The 25,571-nt window shown below is 34.7% G+C and overlaps 1 protein-coding gene across 1 annotated transcript; it reads right to left on the reverse strand.

Annotated features, from left to right (window-relative positions):
* Positions 1-217: 217 nt before the first annotated feature.
* Positions 218-25,537, reverse strand: LOC121379392 (protein FAM227B-like). The gene is made up of 15 exons (XM_041507988.1): positions 25,405-25,537; positions 22,787-22,954; positions 22,224-22,277; positions 20,957-21,030; positions 19,815-19,850; positions 18,417-18,530; positions 13,438-13,500; positions 12,519-12,659; positions 11,664-11,790; positions 7,943-8,044; positions 6,209-6,615; positions 4,707-4,864; positions 3,775-3,852; positions 2,861-3,008; positions 218-1,674 (listed from the first exon to the last, which is right to left on the reverse strand). The coding sequence occupies exons 1-15, from the start codon at positions 25,529-25,531 to the stop codon at positions 1,594-1,596; spliced, it is 1,878 nt and encodes a 625-aa protein (XP_041363922.1). The 5' UTR covers positions 25,532-25,537; the 3' UTR covers positions 218-1,593.
* Between the last annotated feature and the right edge of the window lie 34 nt (positions 25,538-25,571).

Consider the following 25,571-nt stretch of genomic DNA (forward strand, 5'->3'; position numbering starts at 1 on the left):
CTTAAAAGCTACGACAAACGGCATAATAAACATTGTATAATCAGAAAGATATTTTAAATTGAAACATTTTTGTATTTAATATGTAATTGTACTGTGGTTAACAGGCTTTATTAACTGAAAATTTGAATGGCAGCAAACTCGTGGCATTCTTCAAGACATTATATTCATTTCAACTTTACAAATGATGAAATAAAAAGAAAACAACTAAATAAACAAAAATAAATTAGTATTTTATTGTGTGAATTTATCACATATCACAGTCATGCTTATATCACATATATCACACACACACATATATATATATATATAAATGTACACAAGCCCTGGGAACCAAATTAACAGTTTTTAATAATTAAACTTACATAGTAAATATATTTACTTGCTTAGGATATCAATGTCTGTATATCCATCTGTTTTGGTAGTGTGCTAATGTTTGCAAATGGCTTCTTTTTTTTATTATTGGAAAGTAAAATTTGATTTGGGCTGCTACAAACACACCTTGTTTATACAGACACTGATATTCTAAACAAGAAAACGCTAATATGTAATTTTTGTCATCAAAAAGGTTCTGTATGACAAATACATGTTACAATGGCAGAAAACTCAGGGTAGTCCCTTTAATCTGTAAAACATATTTTATGAAATAATACTAGCAGGCACTAATTCAATCTGTAAAACACTGCCCTAGCACTTCATGAAATGACCATTTAGGTGGTGGAGTATGGAGTAGGCTGGTTGAATGTTTCAAAAACAAACTACATGGGTATTCACTGAAAGGCTATAATTGGCATGTCTCAAAGGTGGTCTTTGTAGATGAATTCGGTCACAATAAATGGAAGAATTACAGTGCAGGTGATTGAGTGTAGCACTGTGGTATACACATGTAGGTTTGGTATGCGGCAGTATGTATAGATTACATGAGTGGCAGTGCCATACAAAATTTATGGAATGAGTTTGAAAATTATTTTGTTCTCCGAGAAAAAGTGACGGAATAGAACAATTCCCTAATGTGTTCTATATATCTATCATGTGGCACTTATGCAAGTGTGATAATTTAATTATTATTCACAAAGTGTGAGTTATAACAAATGTTAAGTATGATTGAAATCCCATCATAATCAATGTTAATGACATTCAATGTGGTTCTGACAATGATGCTGAATTAAGTAAATTTCACAAAACCTAACTGATGCAGGTTTGTAGTTGTACAGACTAGTGACATCAGAAGTGCCATTACAGTATTCCATGTATTATTATAGCTACATGTATATGTAAACAATGTGAGTAATAAAGAGTACTATATGCACAGAATAATGGCCATGGAATCGCAGGCAAACCGATATATCAGTAAGTGTACAGTATGTGAAGTTTTGCCATAGAACTAAATAAATTTTTTAAATAGAGACCAGGACACAGACTTCTATTGATAAATGGGGCATTAAAAAAAAATAAAAATATTAAAGACAAATTTCAAAATGAAATAAGGAGATAAATAAATATATAATTTGCAAAATGCCCTGAGAAAAACAAAACATTGTCTTTAATATCACAGCATTGTACTGTAACAGTGGGCATGTTTTTGGAATAAGCTGTTTATTGGTTAGTTACATCGATTCCCATCAATGCAGCCTCTATAGCTGCATCAACATTCACTGATAAAGAGTCGGGATCTTTCTGCAGAAAAAGAAAAATATAAATTTATGTTCAACTCAAACTCCATGTATTCCAAAATCTACACAAGTATGTACAACATGATAGATTTACCAAAAGTAATCTGCATGTTTATAAAAAGATGTTGGTAAACCTATAATAAAAAAAAACACTTCCCTTTTTTTTTAATCCAGGTTATACAATTATGTATCACACAAACCTTTGTGAATTAGTTTTATTATCAAATGACACTGTTTTATGAATAATATCAATTTCATCATGACCATTTTGAATACCTAGTGAAATGCATCAGAAGTTTTAAACTGTAAAGAGGGATCCAATTTGCAATGTTAGTGCACAATTGTTCTTTATGCTAAATCACGTGACACTAATAATTACAGACCGATTTTAAAATATAAAATGGTAATTTTTATTAATAGTGGAAGTGGCAAAATATGTTGGGATTCCTGGGTTATGTGATTGGGTTTAAGGCTGTATTGGTACTGAGTCTATCAAAATACTGACTGAAGCCCAGAGTGTATGTCTATTTTTATTTCTCCATTTAAAAAAATCTAGAAACTGTATCTGCATGTATGCATATGTTTATAGTAAAACTGTTAACAGATATAATGTTTTGCATTAAAAGATGAGCAAAAAGAAAGAAAGAAAGAAATGTTTTATTTAACGACGCACTCAACACATTTTATTTACGGTTATATGGCGTCAGACATAATATGGTTACGGACCACACAGATATTGAGAGAAAACCTGCTGTCGCCACTTCATGGGCTACTCTTTTTCTATTAGCAGCAAGGGATCTTTTATATGCACCATCCCACAGACAGGGTAGTACATACCACAGCCTTTCATATACCAGTCATGGTGCACTGGCTGGAACGAGAAATAGCCCAATGGGCCCACGACGGGGATTGATCCCAAACCGCGCATCGAGCAAGCGCTGTACCACTGGGCTACATCCCGCTCCTAAAAGATGAGCAGTTCCTAGTATCAACTCTAAAATTATTAAACAAATATGGAACAAATTCTTTTTATAATTAAAGATATATCATTCTAATACATTGGCGGATCCAGAGGAGGGTCACAGGGGTCCCCCTTTTTTATAATTTTGGGAGGGGGTCCTTACAAAATCCTGGATCCACCCCTGCTAAATTTTCTTAAGTTTATGAGAAATGTTTGTTTGTTAACTTACTCTTTGTTCGAGTATAAGTAGATCACTGAGTCTTTTCACTAGTTTGGTGTTGGACAGCAATACAGATTCCTTCTGCAAGTGTGCTCGCCTCTCTGCCTGTTGTTTCTTCATGAAGATATTACTCTGACGTGTGTTTCTCGCATACATTCTTAAAATAAAATAATCAAGTTAATGATTAAACATTCAGCTTTTCATTGCTTTACCAGTATAAAATGTCTGAAATGAAGAGGTGTCATTTAAATAATTAAATTTTATTCATAATTGCATAAATTTTACGTTTAAAATGCCAAATTTTGTCACAATGTTATATATGTATACCACTTTAATATATTAATGTTCTAGAGACGACATTCTCCCCCCACCCCTCGCCTGTTGGTGCTCTATTATTTCATGTTGCACCTCCTTCCTAGAACCAGTGAGGTATATATGATATGGCTGTCAGAAGTTGAATGAACAAGCACACACAAATTATTGAATGTGTTATATGAATTGATAATTAAGGACGATAGGGCCATGTCAAGGATTTCCTTTAATGTGCAATGATGCATATACGGTCACAGTGACTTAGCTATGGTACGCAACACACTGCAATCCCAAGTTGTATTTGCATACAAGGTTTGATGATCTTATATGAATTGATAAAACATAAATATTATATGCCATGGAAACAAAATGTTTACAGGCACATGGACAGATTTACAATGCCATACTGTAATGTGACCTGTCAAAGACGGGCGTATAAACATCCTACAGCAAATCCTGCAGGAATTGGGGTTCTTTTTCTTGTGGAATTTTGCAAGTTAGCCTCTTAGCAAAGGAAGCAAGTTACACTGTGCATTTTTGTTGTTCATATAAACCTTTTCCTTGCAGAATTCCAAATGTATTAAAAATATATAAACGTAATATTTACTTACTTCTGAAATTTTCTTGCAATGTCAGTGATGGCTTTATTTGAAGTTTTAATAACATCTCTGTATGTTGGAAATCCTAGAGTGAATATAATTAAGGAAATTTCACATGTTCCATAAGAAAAACAATCCAATATATGTCTGCTAGGAAAGAATGAACATAATGATAATAACTATGCTATTTTGATGTGATTGTATTCATAACTCTACTTATTGACATCTGATGGGGAAACAGGGCACCTTTAAAATATTTGAAAAAAAAAGAAAGATTAAATATAATAGGTGTTGGTGCCAGCAACTGGGGGTGGGGGGAAGAGGGCAATTATATTAATTTCCTTTCAACTGTGTGTGGAACATGCATAAAATTCATTTTGGGGAGAGCAGTAACCTCCGCCCCCCAATTCTGATGTCTGTCTATGAAATAAAATACAAATTTGCTCTTCTTACTTCATAGCCGTATTTATGAGCCCCATTTTGATAGTACTCTTTTATAAATTTTAAATATAAAATGAGTCTTTTGGAATCAAATAATTTTTTAGCATCTATTCACAGGTGTACAGGCTTCCATGTTTGTAGAGGAGCAGGCTTATTTTTGCAAGAATTAAAAAAAAAAAAAGCACGAATCTGGATACCAACATTTATTTATATTAGCATTACTGCTAAACAGCTATATAGGGTTTTAAATGAATCACTACATATTTTCACATGGATTAAAACTAATATTGTGGGTAGAATGATGGAAATACATGGTGAAAAGGTTTCAGGGAAGCTAATTTTGCCCGAATATCTCTATCTTAATCTCTATCTTTTTTGCTTGAATTTGAGGATTTGCTCCAGCCCTGAGGGGAGGGGAGGGCAGTTGCCCCCCTCCCGCCCCCGTCTCATAAGCTTATACATCTATTGCTGTCAAATGAGATCTGTTAGAATCAAAAGGATATGGTGGCAGATTTTCCATCTCCGTTCTTTCTAGTAGCACATTAGTCCCAGCTAAAGGCTTGAGGTTATTCATGCGCACGTAGTGAGCAACCAGCGGACTTCTAGCATGCATGTTGAAAACTGACTTGACAAAATCAGGACCTTTACATGCAGGATGAGACTGAAAAACAACGACGACGGAAATGTATGTGATTTCTTTTAGGTTCATCAGGGCGTGAACAGAAAAACAAACATAAGCAAACTGTGTGAATCGGTGAAGCATGTTTATGCGTGTTTTATCTGTTCATTCCCCGATGAATCTAAAAAAAAAATAACAGACCATCCTTATACATTAGTTCAATTTGAAACAAATTTATTAATAATATCACAAACAAGTTCTTGTTTATTTGGAATTCTTTTTTTAGGGGTTCATTTACTATGAGTATTTTACAAATTACATGTTACATGTACTTAATTATACTTCACTAATAAATAACAATATTAATGTCTTATCAACTTGTGAGGAAAACGCTTCTTTTTTTTTTTTGCATTTGTTTACGAGTAACATTTTTGTACTGAATGTTTTCCCATTACACTGATGTCTTATTGATACTAATTTGTGAACAAATCTATCTCCTGCATTTCCATGCCTATTACTTACACCTACATGGGCTTCTTGGACTATGCTATTAAATTTGGCCTAAGCACTTTTGCCACTGAAGAGACAAGGACTGGCATGTTGAGTTGTAGAACTAAAGAAGTTGAATTACAATCAAGATGAACTCAAAGAACGGATGGTAGAATAAAAACTTTACCATTATTTTTGTGTAGGGGTGGGGTCTCATCTACATCTTACCGGCCTCGGTGGCGTCGTGGTCAGGCCATCGGTCTACAGGCTGGTAGGTGCTGGGTTCAGATCCCAGTCGAGGCATGGGATTTTTAATCCAGATACCAACTCTAAACCCTGAGCGAGTGCTCCGCAAGGCTCAATGGGTAGGTGTAATCCACTTGCACTGACCAGTGATCCATAACTGGTTCAACAAAGGCCATGGTTTGTGCTGTCCTGCCTGTGGGAAACGCAAATAAAAGATCCCTTGCTGCTAATCGGAAAGAGTAGCCCATGTAGTGGCGACAGCGGGTTTCCTCTCAAAATCTGTGTGGTCCTTAACCATATGTCTGACGCCATATAACCGTAAAATGTGTTAAGTGCGTCGTTAAATAAAACATTTCTTTCTTTCATCTACATCTTCCACAATTTGTTCTACATCTATTTAAATACTTATAGTTAATTTCTTCAGAGTAGGCAGGTTTTAAGCTAAATAAAGCTTTGTCTTTAGCACTTGGTGAATTTTTTCAAAATGTATCTAAATTCAATTTGTTAACAAAATAATGTCTCATTATATACCCACTACTTCTCACAGTTAGTTTTTGGCTAATTTATAATGATTTGTATTCACAACAATCTAAACCTCAAGTAAGTTAGGAAATCTAGCTCCTTCATTTTCCTCTACACTACAATACCTACTTCTACTTTCTGAAGTTCCTTTTCTCCTGTGAAAAGTATCTTTGATCTTGGCGTCTGCTTCTTGCGTTCACTTCCACTGTCATCTTCTCTCGTCATCTCTCTGATTGCAGGGAGGGCCTCGGTAATTCTCCGCATCTCTTGCCCCTTCTGAGAGACTCTCCGCGGACTGTCCTGGGCACTCTCCACCATGTCAATGATGCTGTTATCTTGTGAAGAGGTTAAAGAGCTAACTTTCATTCCTTTGTGGGACGTCAGCCATTTATTCCGATGACCACGGGCTGTGCGGTTCTGGCTCGATGAGATGGACGATTTCGATGATTGATTCAGTGAGATTTCCGAGATGGACAGACTGTTTTGTTTTGTGGACACGAGAGAGTCCAGGTAGTCAAAGTTCAATCTCATATTGACTGAAAGTGAAATAAGATACACTATAAAGTTCCATCTCATATTGGCTGGAAGTGAAATAAGATATACTATAAAGTTCCATCTCATATTGGCTGGAAGTGAAATAAGATACACTACAAAGTTCAATCTCATATTGGCTGGAAGTGAAATAAGATATACTATAAAGTTCCATCTCATATTGGCTGGAAGTGAAATAAGATACACTACAAATGTATAAAGTTCAATCTCATATTGGCTGGAAGTGAAATAAGATACACTATAAAGTTCCATCTCATATTGGCTGGAAGTGAAATAAGATACACTATAAAGTTCCATCTCATATTGGCTGGAAGTGAAATAAGATATACTATAAAGTTCCATCTCATATTGGCTGGAAGTGAAATAAGATACACTATAAAGTTCCATCTCATATTGGCTGGAAGTGAAATAAGATACACTATAAAGTTCAGTCTCATATTGGCTGGAAGTGAAATAAGATACTCTATAAAGTTCCATCTCATATTGGATTTATTTTACAGGTAGTATTAAACCAAATAACTTTGGGCTGGGTCAAAGTTTGAGGTGCACCTAACTTTTGACAGAGCAGTTAACGCCACAAAAAAGTCCTGTGATTGGCGATAAATCTGAGTATGTTGGTTGTAAAAAAAATAGTTTCATCTGGGAAAAAAATGTATGCAATTTTATTTTATCTAGTACCACTGTGTGAAGTAACCTTATGCTTGAAACATGTAAAAATCTGTAAAAATAAAGTACTAATTTTTTTTGCAGAACTAGGGTAGTCATAGACACTACCCGTTATCTCTGAAATGGGCAACTTCACCGCCATTTTTTTCCGACTCACTTTAAGGGTGAGGGGTTGTAGTACTTATATCCATGGTATATATGTCAAATGATACACAGCAGGTGTGGGCTTTAGCCACATATGTTACTATTGTCGTCTATGGGATTTGATTTGGTGGTATACACCCAACAAACATGCAGCATTTGTTGTCCTATCTGTGCATGTCAAAGTAAACCTTGCTGTTAACAGAACATTTATTTTATTCCATGTTCTATCTCTAAACCAAATAACAATATGCCAGACACTGATAAAACAATATTCTAATTAGACAAAAAAAAAAAAAAAAAAAAAAAAAAAATGGTTATGCCAATTTTTTTCTTTCCATGTAACACATTTCATTTTCCATAACCCATTAAAATGATGTCTTAAATTTAATGCACAATGAAAAATAGGTTATGCAAAACTAGACATGTCATGCAAACAAAAGTAGGCCTACTGTTCTTCTCCATGGTCACTACAAAACGATAAAACCAAGATTCTGTGCTGACCTTTCTTTGAGTTATTAGCCATCTCCTCCCTGGTTTTCATGTTGGGTGGCTCCAGCTTCTCAAAGTCCCATGTCAGCCAGTAACGAGGTGGTGGATGTAGTCCTAAAATCAACACACATTCTTTATATATAAACCCAGACTTGTCAAAACAAGCTGGTAACTGACAAACAAGTCAGCCAGTAACGAGGTGGTGGATGCAGTCCTAAAATCAACACACATTCTTTATATATAAACCCAGACTTGTCAAAACAAGCTGGTAACTGACAAACAAGTCAGCCAGTAACGAGGTGGTGGATGCAGTCCTAAAATCAACACACATTCTTTATATATAAACCCAGACTTGTCAAAACAAGCTGGTAACTGACAAACAAGTCAGCCAGTAACGAGGTGGTGGATGCAGTCCTAAAATCAACACACATTCTTTATATATAAACCCAGACTTGTCAAAACAAGCTGGTAACTGACAAACAAGTCAGCCAGTAACGAGGTGGTGGATGCAGTCCTAAAATCAACACACATTCTTTATATATAAACCCAGACTTGTCAAAACAAGCTGGTAACTGACAAACAAGTCAGCCAGTAACGAGGTGGTGGATGCAGTCCTAAAATCAACACACATTCTTTATATATAAACCCAGACTTGTCAAAACAAGCTGGTAACTGACAAACAAGTCAGCCAGTAACGAGGTGGTGGATGCAGTCCTAAAATCAACACACATTCTTTATATATAAACCCAGACTTGTCAAAACAAGCTGGTAACTGACAAACAAGTCAGCCAGTAACGAGGTGGTGGATGCAGTCCTAAAATCAACACACATTCTTTATATATAAACCCAGACTTGTCAAAACAAGCTGGTAACTGACAAACAAGACAGCCAGTAACGAGGTAGTGGATGCAGTCCTAAAATCAACACACATTCTTTATATATAAACCCAGACTTGTCAAAACAAGCTGGTAACTGACAAACAAGTCAGCCAGTAACGAGGTGGTGGATGCAGTCCTAAAATCAACACACATTCTTTATATATAAACCCAGACTTGTCAAAACAAGCTGGTAACTGACAAACAAGTCAGCCAGTAACGAGGTGGTGGATGCAGTCCTAAAATCAACACACATTCTTTATATATAAACCCAGACTTGTCAAAACAAGCTGGTAACTGACAAACAAGTCAGCCAGTAACGAGGTGGTGGATGCAGTCCTAAAATCAACACACATTCTTTATATATAAACCCAGACTTGTCAAAACAAGCTGGTAACTGACAAACAAGTCAGCCAGTAACGAGGTGGTGGATGCAGTCCTAAAATCAACACACATTCTTTATATATAAACCCAGACTTGTCAAAACAAGCTGGTAACTGACAAACAAGTCAGCCAGTAACGAGGTGGTGGATGCAGTCCTAAAATCAACACACATTCTTTATATATAAACCCAGACTTGTCAAAACAAGCTGGTAACTGACAAACAAGTCAGCCAGTAACGAGGTGGTGGATGCAGTCCTAAAATCAACACACATTCTTTATATATAAACCCAGACTTGTCAAAACAAGCTGGTAACTGACAAACAAGTCAGCCAGTAACGAGGTGGTGAATGCAGTCCTAAAATCAACACACATTCTTTATACAGGGCTCGAACTTAACAACAGCACTGTCGGCAATTGCTGCCATTGAGATATAAATTGCTGTAGGTAGAGAGCATCACTGACTTTTGTGCCATCATTAAAGCTCGTCAACAATGGCAAAGTGTATACACCTGGTGTACGTTATCTACCAATATTTAACATTTGCAAATTTGAAATATGTCTACATACAGTAAAATAACCATTTAATCATGTGTATTAGCTGCAAATATCACTTTTTTAAAATTGCCACGGGCAGACTCGGTGGGCTGTTTCACATTGGAATTTGTTTTAAAAATTGCCATGGGAAAGAAATTCTTAAGTTCGAGTCTTATTTATATATAAACCCAGACTTGTCAAAACAAGCTGGTAACTGACAAACAAGTCAGCTAGTAACGAGGTGGTGGATCCAGTCCTAAAATAAATACATGTTCTTTATATGAACCCAGACTTGTCAAAACAAGCTGGCAATGAGTGTAACTTTAACTTTCAAATACCACAGCCTTTGGTATACCAGTTGTGGTGCACTGGCTACAGCAAGAAATAGCCTAACGGAATTTTACTGATTAGATTAAAGGTTTCATTGTTGAAGATGGTTTTTAAAGTCACTAGCCCTTGTGTCTATGATATCCACTGGTACCAGTATCTTTTCTGTTTTGCATAATATCATCTTGAGCTACTGGAAATACTAGGACAACCAGAAACACATTGGATTTGCCAACTTGGTAACTTAAGCAAGACATTTAAAATAATGTGTAATTTAAGGTTTTAAGAAAAAGCTGAAATAGCCAAAAATATTTTACACTGCCAAGTAACTGGGGTAAATGCCTTTAACACTGTTGCCTATAGGATTTAAAATTTCATGAGAAACACTTTTTGGGGTCCATGCCTTGAAATCATGGGAACCATCGGAAACTATTTTTTAAAAATAAATATATATATATATATATAATAATATATATTATTTTCGTTGAATAGTCGTACTCAGTATAATAATCATGGGAAAAGAAATTTTGGTTCCGTGATTTTACCGACACCGGACCAGAAAACGACAGTTAATTTCCATGAAATCAGAGGGCCTGTTAATAAACTAAAGTCTGAACCACATTGTTACAACTACAATAAATTACACTCCTACCTTTAATTACTACTAGATTTTCCCTACATTTTGTGCAAAAAAAAAAATTGTTAAAAAACCATTACATTGACACAGATTCCACATACTAGAATGTAACCATGTTACCTATATCGACTTTGCTGAGATCTCCCAGGACAAAAAGCATGTAATTTTTCGCCATCTGTCATTTTGATTTTTTATGGAATACTCTTCAAGAAGGCTTCCACTCCAAAGTATGTGACATAATTAATGTGACATCATGATAATTGCCTATACCATAAATTCCATAATCATATCATGACATTGTTAGATTGACACATCCTTCCACCCCTCTTGGAGAGTATTCTATAAAAAAGCAAAATGGCAGCCTATATATATTTTTTTGTCCTAGAAGATTTGAGTGAATTGATATAGATGACATGGTTACCATCTAGTATACATGTGTAATCTGTCATTGCAATGTTTGGTGTATGGCCTGGTTGGCCAAAAGAGACAAGCACCTGTCATGGTTGTAGAGACAAGGACTAGGATGTGGATGTGGACAGTATAACAATTCGAATGATAGATGTCAGATGAGGAAGAATAAGATGGAATTAAATGAGAAAAAGGAAAGCCCCCCCCCCCCCCCCCCCCCCGACACCAAAAGAAAAAGAGAGAAAAAAAAAGCTCTGGTCACGTACACTTTTTTGGCAAAAATTAAAGTAGTCCATTATTTCATTCTTCTCTTCTTTAAAAAAAATAAAAAATAATAATATAACTTTTTGGTTGGACATAATGTAATTAATATGTGTGATGAAAAGCTACATAATTTGTAAAAATAACAAAACTGGCTTATTTTAGGATTTTTAAAAAAGATTAAAAGCACAATTTTGGACATAGCCATTTCTAACAGTGAGTCCTTGATATACTACATCACTGTATACTTTCAACCATATAAATACCAGAGTATTCATCAACATCATTTAGGAACACCACTACAAACCTGTCATCCATTCCATAACCATGGAAACCAAATCATCCTTGAAGCTCTCACCAAACTGACGATAGGAATCGGGGAAAGAATGGCATGTAGCTGCATACACAGCCTGAGTCATCAACATGGGATACTTCTGTAAAAGTGACAGAAAATAGTAACTTCCATTGTATAACTACTACCGTATATTGCTGGTCCTCAGATGTGGGTATACGCCGCGTTAAGTATTCAAACTCCATATAATGCAGACAAAGCTGATATTGTCTCAACACTGGAAACTTAATTACTCCAAATAATATTTACCACTGTACAAAGTATGTTGTTTTCAAAAATGAAAATATAAATAAATAATATTTTAATTATATGTACCAGCATTGAGTATATATTATATATGTTTATGTAATCATATGTTAAAGCCCATTATGACATAATGGGGCTGACACACTAAAACATTGTAATTTTGGAAGAAATAATGAATGTCTACCACAATGCATTCTAAACATTAAATACCTAGTCATATATGAGTTTTTAAATTGTTTTAATTCCTAATTTTGCTACATTGTAAGACATCCACAGTAGCAAAAATCATTTCCGGATATCCGTATTTAATTGGATAGTATGGCTACGGTGACCAGGTCATCACTGTAGAGCAACCAATCACAAGGCTTAAAAGTAGGTCATCTCTTACACGGGTGTGTAAGAAATACTATTTTCCACAGACAGGTTTTGACATACCAGACATGGGTAAAAAGTAAAAACAACTCACATCTCAGGTTGCATACTACATTTAAAGTGCACAGAAGTCTAGTTTAGTCGAACACCCCTCGGTTTTCAAAGATAATAACTTCTATGTGCTGTACTTACCTTAAAGAAAGTATCGCGGTATAGAGGGTCTTTGGCATATATCATCAGCTGAACATAATTGTGAGCAACTCTATTAAACAGCTTCATTTGTGAATTACGACTTGACTGAAACTTCTCAAGAAAGTAGTACCAAAATATGTCCTGAAAAGAACACACCAAATAAACAACGGTAATAAAACTACAGATACATTGTACACCAAATATATGAGAGAGAGAGAGAGATAGAGGGAGGGAGGGAGGGAGGGAGGGGGGAGAGAGAGAGAGAGAGAGAGAGAGAGAGAGAGAGAGAGAGAGAGAGGGGGGGGGGGGGGGGGGAGAGGAGAGAGGAGGGAGAGGGAGAAAGAGAAAGACAGAGACATAGACACACACAGAGACAAAAAGTGGTGATCTAACCAGTAACTGAAGGAAATGAAAAAAACATCACTGTTTTAAAATGTTAAACTACTATATAATTATTAACTTTATGGCTATATTATCTTTAAAAATATACATGTGTACTGTATGAGTTAAAAAACCCAGTTGATTATGACACTAAATACATTTAGAGAGATCAAGTAGAGTAAAGGAAGTAGTTTACGGTGAGAAAAGCTTGATCAAACACTACATTACCTTCATTAGCAGTTGAGAAAATCAGAAAAGCTTGATCAAACACTACATTACCTTCATTAGCAGTTGAGAAAATCAGAAAAGCTTGATCAAACACTACATTACCTTCATTAGCAGTTGAGAAAATCAGAAAAGCTTGATCAAACACTACATTACCTTCATTAGCAGTTGAGAAAATCCGATGAACTTCTTTTAAAAAGGGTAAACTGTACTATATGAGGTCTGGATAAATAGAGAAAATCATAAGAAGACATTTACCATGTTGTTATTTAAACAAACTACAGTGTATAAAACACTACGGGTAACTAAATACCAGGAGTATTGCTTGTGACAGATCGGAGTAGAACAGTTTTTCAAATGCAGGTCTGAACTGAGGCTGTAAAGACATAAAACAAGAAACAATAAATTTACTAGTCAATGATTTACAAAATATAACAATCCAAATGAGAACCTAGTTTGCATAGACAATAAAACATATCTATGGTATCCTGTGTGTTGTGACATTTCTACTTAAAACAAAATGTTGGATTTTTGCCTAATCACTGACAATCCCACAACATTATACAATATTGTACAGGATTGTAAAAAGCTATTTGAAGAGATAAACTCTTCATAATCATGAGAATAACAACACACTGCCTGTGCAAAATGCAGTACCAGTTCTACCTTTATTTCAATCTAACAGTCGCCTACATGTAGGGGGCCAATATTTCGGTAATGAAAGTACCCTATCCAAATGTTATTAGGCAATATATAACTAATGTCTCAAGCAGGGAATTTTGTGCCTTGGCACTGAAAGAAATTAAAATCAAGAGCATACAACATACCTAGCCTAAAGTAAGTGGGGTGGCAATACAAAACGAATCAGGGCACAGTAGTAGCCATAGGGTCTTCTTCAGGACAAAGAGGGTACTTCTCAACTAAACAGGGCACATTTTCTCATTTTTCTGAGGTGCAACATTCCCTCTTGAACCCCCTCCCCCCCAACTAGGTATGGCTCTACCAAGCAAAAACTGAAAAAGGTGTTCTAGAAACATAATAGGCCTAATAAATGGATATATATTAAAACATGAAAACAAAATAAAACAGAAACAGATTGTTTTTCATTAAACATGCTAAATCAAAGCAGATTTATTTTAAACACTATATTATTAACAAGTTAATAAAATGAAGCATTAAAAAAATCCACAAATATAAAATAAATATACTGAACATTACAGCAGTGTGGTAGTAATTAAAGCCGCACACCCTAGTTCCATCCAGCGAAAATAAATTATAATTTGGTTAATCTACAAACCTGTAACACACTTAGATCACGTTTTTATCAAATGGAGTGAAAAAGCAGGTTTTATATCGATAAATATCATGGGAATCCTCATTGCTTGAAATAATTTTGAAAGTTAGTATTCTGATGTCACCGGTAGATGTCGCTCGAAGCACAACAATGCCTACGTCACGACAAATTTCACAGACTTGGGGTGCGTTCGTTTCACCTCTCCTGGACATGTTCCAACTGTTCTGTCCTGGTTGTATCCCCTCTCCAGATATTGTAAGACTTAGCAAAATTATTGGTTTTAAGGTAGTACTAAACCAAATAACTTCCGGCTGGGTCAAAGTTGGAGGTGCACCGAACTTTTGATAGAGAAGTGAACACCACAAGTCCTGTGATTGGTTATAAATGTGAGTGTGTTGGTTGTAAAAACTAATAGTTTCATCTGGGTAAAAAAAAATGTGCAATTTTATTTCATCTAGTACCAATGTGTCAAGTAGCCTTGTGCTTGAAACATGTATGGGGTACCTGTAAAAAAAAGTACTCGAATTTTGTGCGAAACTAGGGTAGTCATAGACGCTACCCATTATCTCAGAAACGAGCAGCTTGACCCCCATTTTTTTCTGATTCACTTTAAGTGTAAGGGGTGGTAGTATTTATATCCGTGGCGTTTATGTCGGTTGATACGTTGCAGGTAGGAGTTTTAGCCACATATGTTACTATTGTTGTCTATGGGATTTGATTTGGTAGTATACACCCTATAGCACATATTCAGTGCATAATAAAAAATATTATGATTTTTGTCATTTTATTTAAGTAAACTATACTGGTTGATTAATTAGCCATCACTCGATCATGCAAGTTCACAATGACCTTGACCTTGACAATAATCTCTGTACATGGCTCTGAATCAAAGTTAGCACTGAAGAAAAATTGGTTTTGGCCTATAATTCATACTGTAAAGATTTCAATAATTTCTTTTTACATGGTATTTGACTTGCCATATACAACTGCTCTTAAATATGGTATTATATATAGGCAACCTGAACTAAGATTTTAATAGCAATTTATTTTTATATTAAAAATAGCATGTGCCAATAGTGGGTTAATGTCTTTAGTTTCCATTAATATTGTTAATTTTTTATGTATGAAATTCTGAAAACTCAAATTTAAAAAGAAGTTGATTTTTATTGTCATTTTGACATATTTATAGGGTGCTAAGTTATATTTTAGACAAATTTGTAGTTTTATGCAAAATTTAAAGTAAATTTGAAGAAAAACTTTACCAAAAACATAATTAAATTTGTTGTCACTATTGTGCCTTCTGTTCTTATTTGTACATAACAATAAGGTTGTTAAACATATACTTAGATCTCCAGATCATTTTTTTTCTCTTAATAATCACTTAGTTAGCTCTCATGAAAAGCATTTTGAGTTTATACTAGATTCAGAACCAATTTTTTCAGATTTGATTATCTGCCTTGGATTAAGTTGATAATTTATTTTATTGTTAAAGCTGTATTACCTAATGTTACTAGCTAAATAAAATGCTGGATTAGAGATTGTAGGAATACATCTAATGTACATATTGTATTCATCTGGATTAGAAAATAATGCAAGAAAATCGATGTTTGGGTAATTTTGTCATTTAAAAATAGTTTTTTTTCAGATATTAATAAAAAATAAATGTGTTAAAGCTGCATGATTATTCCAGATATCACAACTATTAAAACCTCCAACTACAGTAGGCTATAAATAAAATATAGTGAGGAATATTGGTGGCTACCAATAGTTTTGATGGTTCATTATGAAAATCAGCATGGCCGATGGATTTGAAATTCCCACACCTGGTAACTTGAAGACACCCACACCCAGCATACAGGATTTCCTCCCAACACTAATGTTCAGGACATTAAGTCATTACTTCATACAGGTACCGTCATGTTTGTGTTTCCTTCCTCAGACAGTGTATTTTTTTAATACTGATATTTCTTTGATGTGCCTGTTAAGTTCTTCATAATCTAGGGGTCAATCAAGTGCATGTGTTTTAATGGAATTCTTTAAAGGGGTAGAGGTACTCTGACTATCTCTGTTGTCTCTACATATATACCTGAGTACACACACCCAACTGAAAGTAAATATCTTCAGGAGTTTTATTTTAAAACATTTTGTTGTTTAATATGACATATTGCACTTGTACAAAACTATATGCAATATATATGCTTTTTGAGGTGTACATTATATTAGGTTGCACTGTAGAAACAACAGTTTCAGTGAGGTTGTCAGTTTATGTCAGAATACACCAGATCCTGGTTGTCATAAAGACACATAGCTGGACACTTTTTGAAAAGTGTATGTTATCAGTATAGGTAGTACTAAACCAAATAACTTCCGGCTGGGTCAAAGTTGGAGGTGCACCGAACTTTTGATAGAGAAGTGAACACCTCAAGTCCTGTGATTGGTTATAAATGTGAGTGTGTTGGTTGTAAAAACTAATAGTTTCATCTGGGTAAAAAAAAAAGTGCAATTTTATTTCATCTAGTACCAATGTGTCAAGTAGCCTTGTGCTTGAAACATGTATGGGGTACCTGTAAAAAAACAGTACTCGAATTTTGTGCGAAACTAGGGTAGTCATAGACGCTACCCGTTATCTCAGAAACGAGCAGATTGACCCCCATTTTTTTCTGATTCACTTTAAGTGTAAGGGGTGGTAGTATTTATATCCATGGCGTTTATATCGGTTGATACGTTGCAGGTAGGAGTTTTAGCCACATATGTTACTATTGTTGTCTATGGGATTTGATTTGGTAGTATACACCCTTTAAACGTTTATATTGCACGTCACATGTATGTATTGATGTGATATTCCAGTATCATAAAATGGCAGGCTTGTTAGAGAATTTTGGAAGTGGTAGTGGAGGAGGGCATAGCTGTAAATAATCATTAATATTAGGCAATAGAAGACTGACATGTTTAGATGAATTCAGAGGCATGCTCTCTTGGAAGGTTTTTTAATCACAGATGTGATTGTATATTTTAAGACGCATTTTAATTACCTTTCTAGTAACTTAAAATTGTTGTGGGGAAAAGGCTCTGAATGTTCTTGTGGAAAGAAATTATTTATTATAAATTAAAATAAATACCTGGAATCTATTATTTTAATGCCTGTTTATTTTACAACATAATTTGATCTGTTCATCTTTTTGGACAAGGAAGTCTTAATGACATGGTCATGATTTTTTAGGGTGGGGTACCCACTCTGTTTTTACAGGTGTTATGGGGTGACGGGCAAATTTAAAAGGTGACGAGAAAGAAGAGCTGTGATTGGGTCACCCCCACCCCTTTGTGGCTATGCAAATGTTAATCCACAACTGCTTGCTGGGCATCCACACCTGTTAATTGTAAAAAGTTAATTTTGTAGACTACCGCCTACTAATTATTTAAATTGAAATGTAAATTTGAGAGTAATTGGATAATTCATCACTTCAAATTGAAAGCAAATGGCATAAATATGTTAAATATTATAACAAAATTGACACACATCTCACAAATGAACAACAACAAATCAGATGTTGATTGCGCGAACCGTGCACGAGAAAACAAACCGAACCAAAATGATAACGGTCACGTGATATACCAACGTCTGTGACATTGAAATGGAAATATCCGCTCTAAAAATAGATTGGACCTCGCTTGCTTAACGTTTTTTCTCTCGACAACACGTCTTGTGAAAAAATGCAAAAAATGCATTTCGTGGTTTTACAAACATCAGGATTACCAAAAAGCACTTCAGGTGAATGGAAATGTGTATTCTAAATAATAATATGTAAGTAAAGTGCAATTTTATTTGTGAAAAATGGGGTTTAATAGCGAAAAACAACGCCGTAATGGTTAACAAATAAACGTAACTAGGGTGTGTCCCTTTAATGAACTTAACAAATATATCTATCTGCCAGGATATATATATATATATTTTTCAAGATAAAAACCTTATTTTCTTCTTTAATGAAAAATATATCAACCTTTTTGTCCAAATTCATGGATGCATCTGCAGCTTTTTGTAGAATGTCTACTGCTGCAATGTCATCAGGCAGTGGAGTTAACTCTGTTGGGTCATAACCTGGATATTGATGAAGCTGGTAAAAGAAATGGTCACACGGTTATTGTTCTTTACATCATATTGTTATACATGAATCAGAAAAAAAAACAATTCCATCTTATTACGTGAACAAAAAGATCACCAGACAGGGCCTGTGATTCTAAAACTAAAATCTTTGCCACAAGCCTGCAGTTTGTACATGTATGGCATTAACATGACATTCTCAAGTTGTCATGAAAATACACGGCCAGAACTAAAATCTTTGCCACAAGCATGCAGTTTGTACATGTATGGCATTAACATGACATTATCAAGTTGTCATGAAAATACACGGCCAGAACTAAAATCTTTGCCACAAGCATGCAGTTTGTACATGTATGGCATTAACATGACATTCTCAAGTTGTCATGAAAATACACGGCCAGAACTAAAATCTTTGCCACAAGCATGCAGTTTGTACATGTATGGCATTAACATGACATTCTCAAGTTGTCATGAAAATACACGGCCAGAACTAAAATCTGTGCCACAAGCATGCAGTTTGTACATGTATGGCATTAACATGACATTCTCAAGTTGTCATGAAAATACACGTCCAGAACTAAAATCTCTGCCACAAGCATGCAGTTTGTACATGTATGGCATTAACATGACATTCTCAAGTTGTCATGAAAATACACGGCCAGAACTAAAATCTTTGCCACAAGCCTGCAGTTTGTACATGTATGGCATTAACATGACATTCACAAGTTGTCATGAAAATACACGGCCAGAACTAAAATCTTTGCCACAAGCATGCAGTTTGTACATGTATGGCATTAACATGACATTCTCAAGTTGTCATGAAAATACACGGCCAGAACTAAAATCTTTGCCACAAGCATGCAGTTTGTACATGTATGGCATTAACATGACATTCTCAAGTTGTCATGAAAATACACGGCCAGAACTAAAATCTTTGCCACAAGCATGCAGTTTGTACATGTATGGCATTAACATGACATTCTCAAGTTGTCATGAAAATACACGGCCAGAACTAAAATACACAATAAATTGTAAGTAAATTAAAATAAAAATTCACTGTAATTTCATCACAATTTTCATCATGTCTTTAGGTCCTGCAGGCCTACTAAACAGTTTGTTTAATTACATTTTTAATATTATTTTTAAAAGTAAAAACTACAATTACTGTAACAAAACTTAAAAAAACAAAACAGTTTTAATTTAATTATTACAATTAGAACAGAAATGAAACCCTAGTAACTAGCCTACAGGAATTTAGTTACTTTGTCAGAATAATAATTTAAAAATATAAACAAACCTCAACAAATTTTGGTTTCCCTGGATCCTTCTTTGCCTTAAAATAAATAAATAAACAAGTCAAGTCTTAATCACTTCAGTAAAGAAACATAAAGAAAATAATTTACTATAAAATGTACATTTTGAAGTTTATGTCAGGAAAGCTGTCACCCTGCCATATACCAAATAATGAACAAATGAAAAAACTAGGACATTCACTCATATATAAAAAAACTAGTTTTTTGTTTAACGACACCACTAGAGCACATTGATTAATTAATCATAGGCTATTGGATGTCAAGCATTTGATAATTCTGACATGTAGTCAACATGTACTCATAGTAAGAAGGGCAGGATGTAGCCCAGTGGTAAAGCACTCACTTGATGCACGGTTGGTCTGGTATCGACCCCCGTCAGTGGGCCCATTGGACTATTTCTCATTCCAGCCAGTGCACCACGACTGGTATATAAATGGCTGTGGTATGTGCTATCCTGTTTGTCGGCTGTGCACATAAAATATTCCTTGCTACTAATGGGAAAATGTAGCGGGTTTCCTCTCTTGCACTATAGAATTACCAAATGTTTGACATCCAACAGCCGATGATTATTTAATAAATGTCCGCTAGTGGTGTCATTCAACAATAAACAAACTCATTGTAAGAAGTTCAAAATTTAGAAAAATTATTGAAATTGTATTAAATAATTTGCCTACTTCTTCATGTATACCTATAACACAATCACTCTTGAAAGTGGTATCCAAACAAGGTAAGGAAGTTTTGTTTAATGACACCTCAACATACTGTTTTAACCAAGGATGTGGTACAGTAACATAGTCTACAATAAAAAAAGAAAATTGCACTTCATTGCAACATTAATAGACCAAGATCAAAATGTTAACAATTAAACCTCACAATTATACGAGTCTTCTTCGAAGGAAATACATGTATTAATTAAATTTATAGGTGTATGTACGACAATGATATTTAAATACATGTAATTACAGAAGTAGAAATCAAAAGCAATTTAAAAATACTTAAAGATGTAGTTTGTGAAGTTAAAACATCTGAGGTCTGTTTGAAGACTATGATTTGTCAGTAAAACATTTGGTGATTTTCCATCTCAGAAAACCCATACCTGTGTATATAATTAATTTACAAATCTTACTGGGGAGATTCTGCAAGGTTTCATACTAATTTTGGAAATGTTCCGAACTCTTGTACTACGGCCTGGCACAAATGCTGAAAAAGACAGTAGTTTGCAGAATTAAATAAAGAATCATAAAAAACAAAAGGAAGTTGTTACGTTAATTTGTTTCCCAATACGACATAAGTAACTATATGACATAAAAAATGTACATACGTGTACATAGATGTTACTGCATATTGTCGATTTTTAATATCTTACATCTGCATTCATTTATAAATTATTGCTCTAGCCAGTGCATCACAACTGGTACATCAAAGGCTGTGGTATGTGCTATCCTGTCTATGGGATGGTGCATATAAAAGATCCCTTGCTGCTAATCAAAAATAGTAGCCCATAAAGTGGTGACAGCGGGTTTCCTCTCAATATATGTGTGGTCCTTAACCATATGTCCGACGACACATAACCGTAAATAAAATGTGTTGAGTGCGTTGTTAAATAAACCATTTCCTTCCTTCATTTATAAATTAATACAACAGAAACTAGATGACACTTCATCGATTAATCAGTCAACGCCAACCAGCCAGGCAGCCAGTCAATCAATGCCAAGTGTTCTCCAGGAACATTTTGAATCACAAGATTAATTCCCATGGTCCTATGTGTGGTTTATCAATTCAGTTGTTTATTACCATAAGCAATTCTAATTATAGGTATAAATATAAATATATATCAATGTAACAACAATAATATCATCATCACAATATGGAGAATATAAATACATAAGCAACTAGACAGCATGATACATTACATTATTGTCCAATTACAAGGTTTCTGTATTTAATTGGGAACGTTTTATTGAGTATCGCACAGCAATGCACTTTGCAAGTTTCATCAGATTGCTACACAATTTTAAAACATTAAACAATAGTTGCTAATCAATTTTCAATTGAGTTGAAAAATTTTGAAAGCAAAAATCCCTGCTTAAGTTAAATGCTTTAAACAGATACCTTCCCAGATTACAAAGTGTTTTACATTTGAGCAATTAAGCAACTGAATAAATTTTAATATGATGGTCTAGACTGGTGAATAATTTTGTTTCAAAGATATTTTCCTTATATCAGTACAAAATAATACAAAACAGTATAAATCTTCAAAGAGTATGGTATGAGTGGTTCTGTCTGGAAAAGCACAGGTAAAAAACTACCAGCTGTTAATCAAAATGGGAATGGGGGAACGGCCCACATGTATGTGAAATCCCTTTCCCATTTCCCTCTCATAACATACTCACTTGATTTGAGTGTATAGATTCCAGCAAACTGGTTAACCTCCTTTGTCTCTTTCTCTGAAATACAGATCTTAAATTAGACATGCACAAAAAAGTGTATACATGTATATTTCCATCTTATTATTAAGTATATAATGATTTATTTGCGTGTGGATGCCGATTTGTGGTACATGTATATACCCCCTCCCCTTAATGCACAGTCCATCTATTTAACTATTCATTTATTTTCTGACTCAAAAGACTTTGTTCCATGCATACTTTTAAAAACCCCACTTCAATTACCCCTATTTTCAAAATGATTAGGAACTGTTGCTAATTAAAATTTAAAAAACTAATTTCCATGCTATTATTTGCTAAGGCCACTAAACAGATTTTTCTCTCACTATATATACACATATCTCAGACAGCTGCCATGCATTCAACTGATACTGGTTTAACATTAAATAAATACATGTGTATGTTAGGACAAAAAACAGTTGAGTCATTAGCAAGTGTCCACAAAAAAAACATTTCTAATATAATCATGAGAATAAAATGAATGTCTGCAATCAAACTTTCCAGCTCACCTCTGGTATGAAATGTATCTCTGTCAAAATCATTCCACAGAACAGGGTCAATATCATCCTGAGATTCGGATGCTCTGCTTTCACAAATCAGCTCGGTGTAGCCTTGAAGTTTCCGATCTAATCTACTGATCCTTTGGTTTACCTCCTCTATAGAGCCTATTAAAAAGGCTGAAAAAGCTGTTAAGAAATTTATTAGTTATACAAATTTTCAAAAAAAAAAAAATCAATTCTACCCAACATATGTAGATGTAAAGCTAGCAATGGTTAATCTATTGATTGTTATGAGTCCACATTTAGTTGTTTAACACATCCACCAAAAATTATGGATCAGTCCAGGCCGTGTATGGTTTGGTACAAATCTTTACAAGTCATACAGTACAATCAGACATCGTAACAATGACATTTACATCATCCCTAAAAGGTTTTCTTTTTAACGACAAAACAAAATCAAAGAATGCTCAATTGATTAGAGAAACTGTCTTTAATAATTATACATGCAATTACCCAGTTGAGATTTATCTTGATGCAGGCCATAGCATTTAAAATTTCACAAAAAACACTTTTTTGGGTCCATGCCTTGAAAAGAAAGAAAGAAATGTTTTATTTAACGACGCACTCAACACATTTTATTGACGGTTACATTGCGTCAGACATATGGTTAAGGACCACACAGATTTTGAGAGGAAACCTGCTGTCGCCACTACATGGGCTACTCTTCCGATTAGCAGCAAGGGATCTTTTATTTGCGCTTCCCACAGGCAGGACAGCACAAACCATGGCCTTTGTTGAACCAGTTATGGATCACTGGTCGAGGCAAGTGGTTTACACCTACCCATTGAGCCTTGCGGAGCACTCACTCAGGGTTTGGAGTCGGTATCTGCATTAAAAATCCCATGCCTCGACTGGGATCCGAACCCAGTACCTACCAGCCTGTAGACCGATGGCCTACCACGACGCCACCGAGGCCGGTCCATGCCTTGAAATCATGGGAACCATCGGAAACTATTTTTTAATATAAACAAATATATATATATAATAATATATATTATTTTCGTTGAATAGTCGTATTCAATATAATAATCATGGGAAAAGAAATTTTGGTTCCGTGATTTTACCGACATGGGACCAGAAACAACTGTATTTTACAATTGCCTATACCATAAATTCCATAATCATATTATCATGATATTGTTAGACTGTCACATCATTCCACCCGCTTGGAGAGTATTCCATAAAAAAGCAAAATGGCACCCTATATATGCTTTTTGTCTTAGGAGATTTGAGTGAACTTGATATAGATGACATGGTTACCATCTAGTATGTATAATATGTCATTGCAATGTTTTTTTCATAATTTGTCTGCACAAAATGTTGTGGAAATCTTAAGATAATTAAAGGTAGGAGAGTAATTTATCATAGTTCAGACATTAAATACTCTGGTATAAAGTACTTCACCACATCATTTGTATCAAAGGCTGTAAAAAGATCAAATATAACTTGCTCAGCAAATCATTAATTTCAGAAACTAAAATGGTCCTGTTCCAATACAACACCATTTCAATTAAAGGGACTATCCTGTTTGCAACCAGTATTACAATGAATCTCTGGGCAGTATTGATGGGTGCGACGATTTACCCAATACTACCCAGTACTTACCCAATACTACCCAATACTTACCCAATACCACTACTATAGTACTAACTACTACTAAGCGGTGAGCTTATTTAAGTTAATATCGACAGTAATTAGCCTAGATCCTGCTTGCAAACAGGCCCACAAATACCCATGAGTCAAATTCGTATTCAATACATCATGAAATACTAACTACAAAGAACCCAGAAGCAAACAATGTTTGGTCTTAATTGGTGAAACGACAAATTGAGGCCGCCTTTCCACTTAGGGCCTAAGTAAATAATTTATTAAAAAATATCTTTAAAAAATATTTTTAGACTTGCCCGCTCAAAAATATATAATATGTAATGACTAAAGGTCTTGTACCTAATTTGGCAGACGCTTCAAAAATTAATTTTTATTGTTCTCACCTGTTATAATTTTTTGGGGTATTTTTATGTTTTCTGATCACAGTAATGTGATAAAAATTGTCTATATTATCAAGATTAGCATTACAATTTTTTTTTTTACTTACCTCTTTTTTTATTTTATAAAAATTATTCGTATTATAGAAGGGTGAACGAAGGAAGGTACGTCTTGGGTAGTATTGGGTAAGTATTGGGTAGTATGGGTAAATTGTCGCACCGGTATTGATGGAGGTGTCATGGTTAAAGGTTTGCAGCCTGGTGCCCGCTCCGGCCCAGAGCCAATTTTATTGGGTATGTGTAAGACGGCATGAGTTCGACCAGTATCCCCCTTTCAATTGTTAGGGTTAGGGTTAGTCTTTAAGAGCTTTTGACATATAGGGGTACAGGTCGAAATCTTTTCGAGGTGTGTCCAGGACAGCATGTTTGAACCGTAAGTGGATATAAACACGAAAATAAGTTGAAATGAAATGATGTTAAGTAAATTGTGCGAGTATAGGTGACGCACGGTAAATGGTAATACAATTTTAAAAATTCAATTTAGTGACACATTGCAATATTTTTTTTTTTTTTAAAGGATACGCGATCTGACCCCTTGTTTAGCTTCAAGCGAACGCTTTAGTTCTTCAACCTTATCCGTTGGTTGATCCAAAGTCTCTACACATAACTCCATAGGAGATGCAATACGATTAATAAATTCTGTCGCCATATTCGTTTACTTTGGTAACGGTATGTCAAAATTAATGTTT

The sequence above is a fragment of the Gigantopelta aegis genome, chromosome 8 (genome assembly GCF_016097555.1).
Source record: "Gigantopelta aegis isolate Gae_Host chromosome 8, Gae_host_genome, whole genome shotgun sequence".
Classification (NCBI taxonomy): Eukaryota; Metazoa; Mollusca; class Gastropoda; order Neomphalida; family Peltospiridae; genus Gigantopelta; species Gigantopelta aegis.

What these genes read in the sequence shown, in the direction of transcription:
- LOC121379392 (XM_041507988.1), bottom strand. Translation starts at nt 25,531, where the DNA reads ATGGCGACAGAATTTATTAATCGTATTGCATCTCCTATGGAGTTATGT. An exon ending in AATCTATACACTCAAATCAA is followed by an intron (nt 21,031 to 22,223) that starts GTGAGTATGTTA and finishes TGTCTTTTTCAG; the next exon opens with CATTTGTGCCAGGCCGTAGT. An exon ending in CCATGAATTTGGACAAAAAG is followed by an intron (nt 13,501 to 18,416) that starts GTTGATATATTT and finishes ATGTCTTTACAG; the next exon opens with CCTCAGTTCAGACCTGCATT.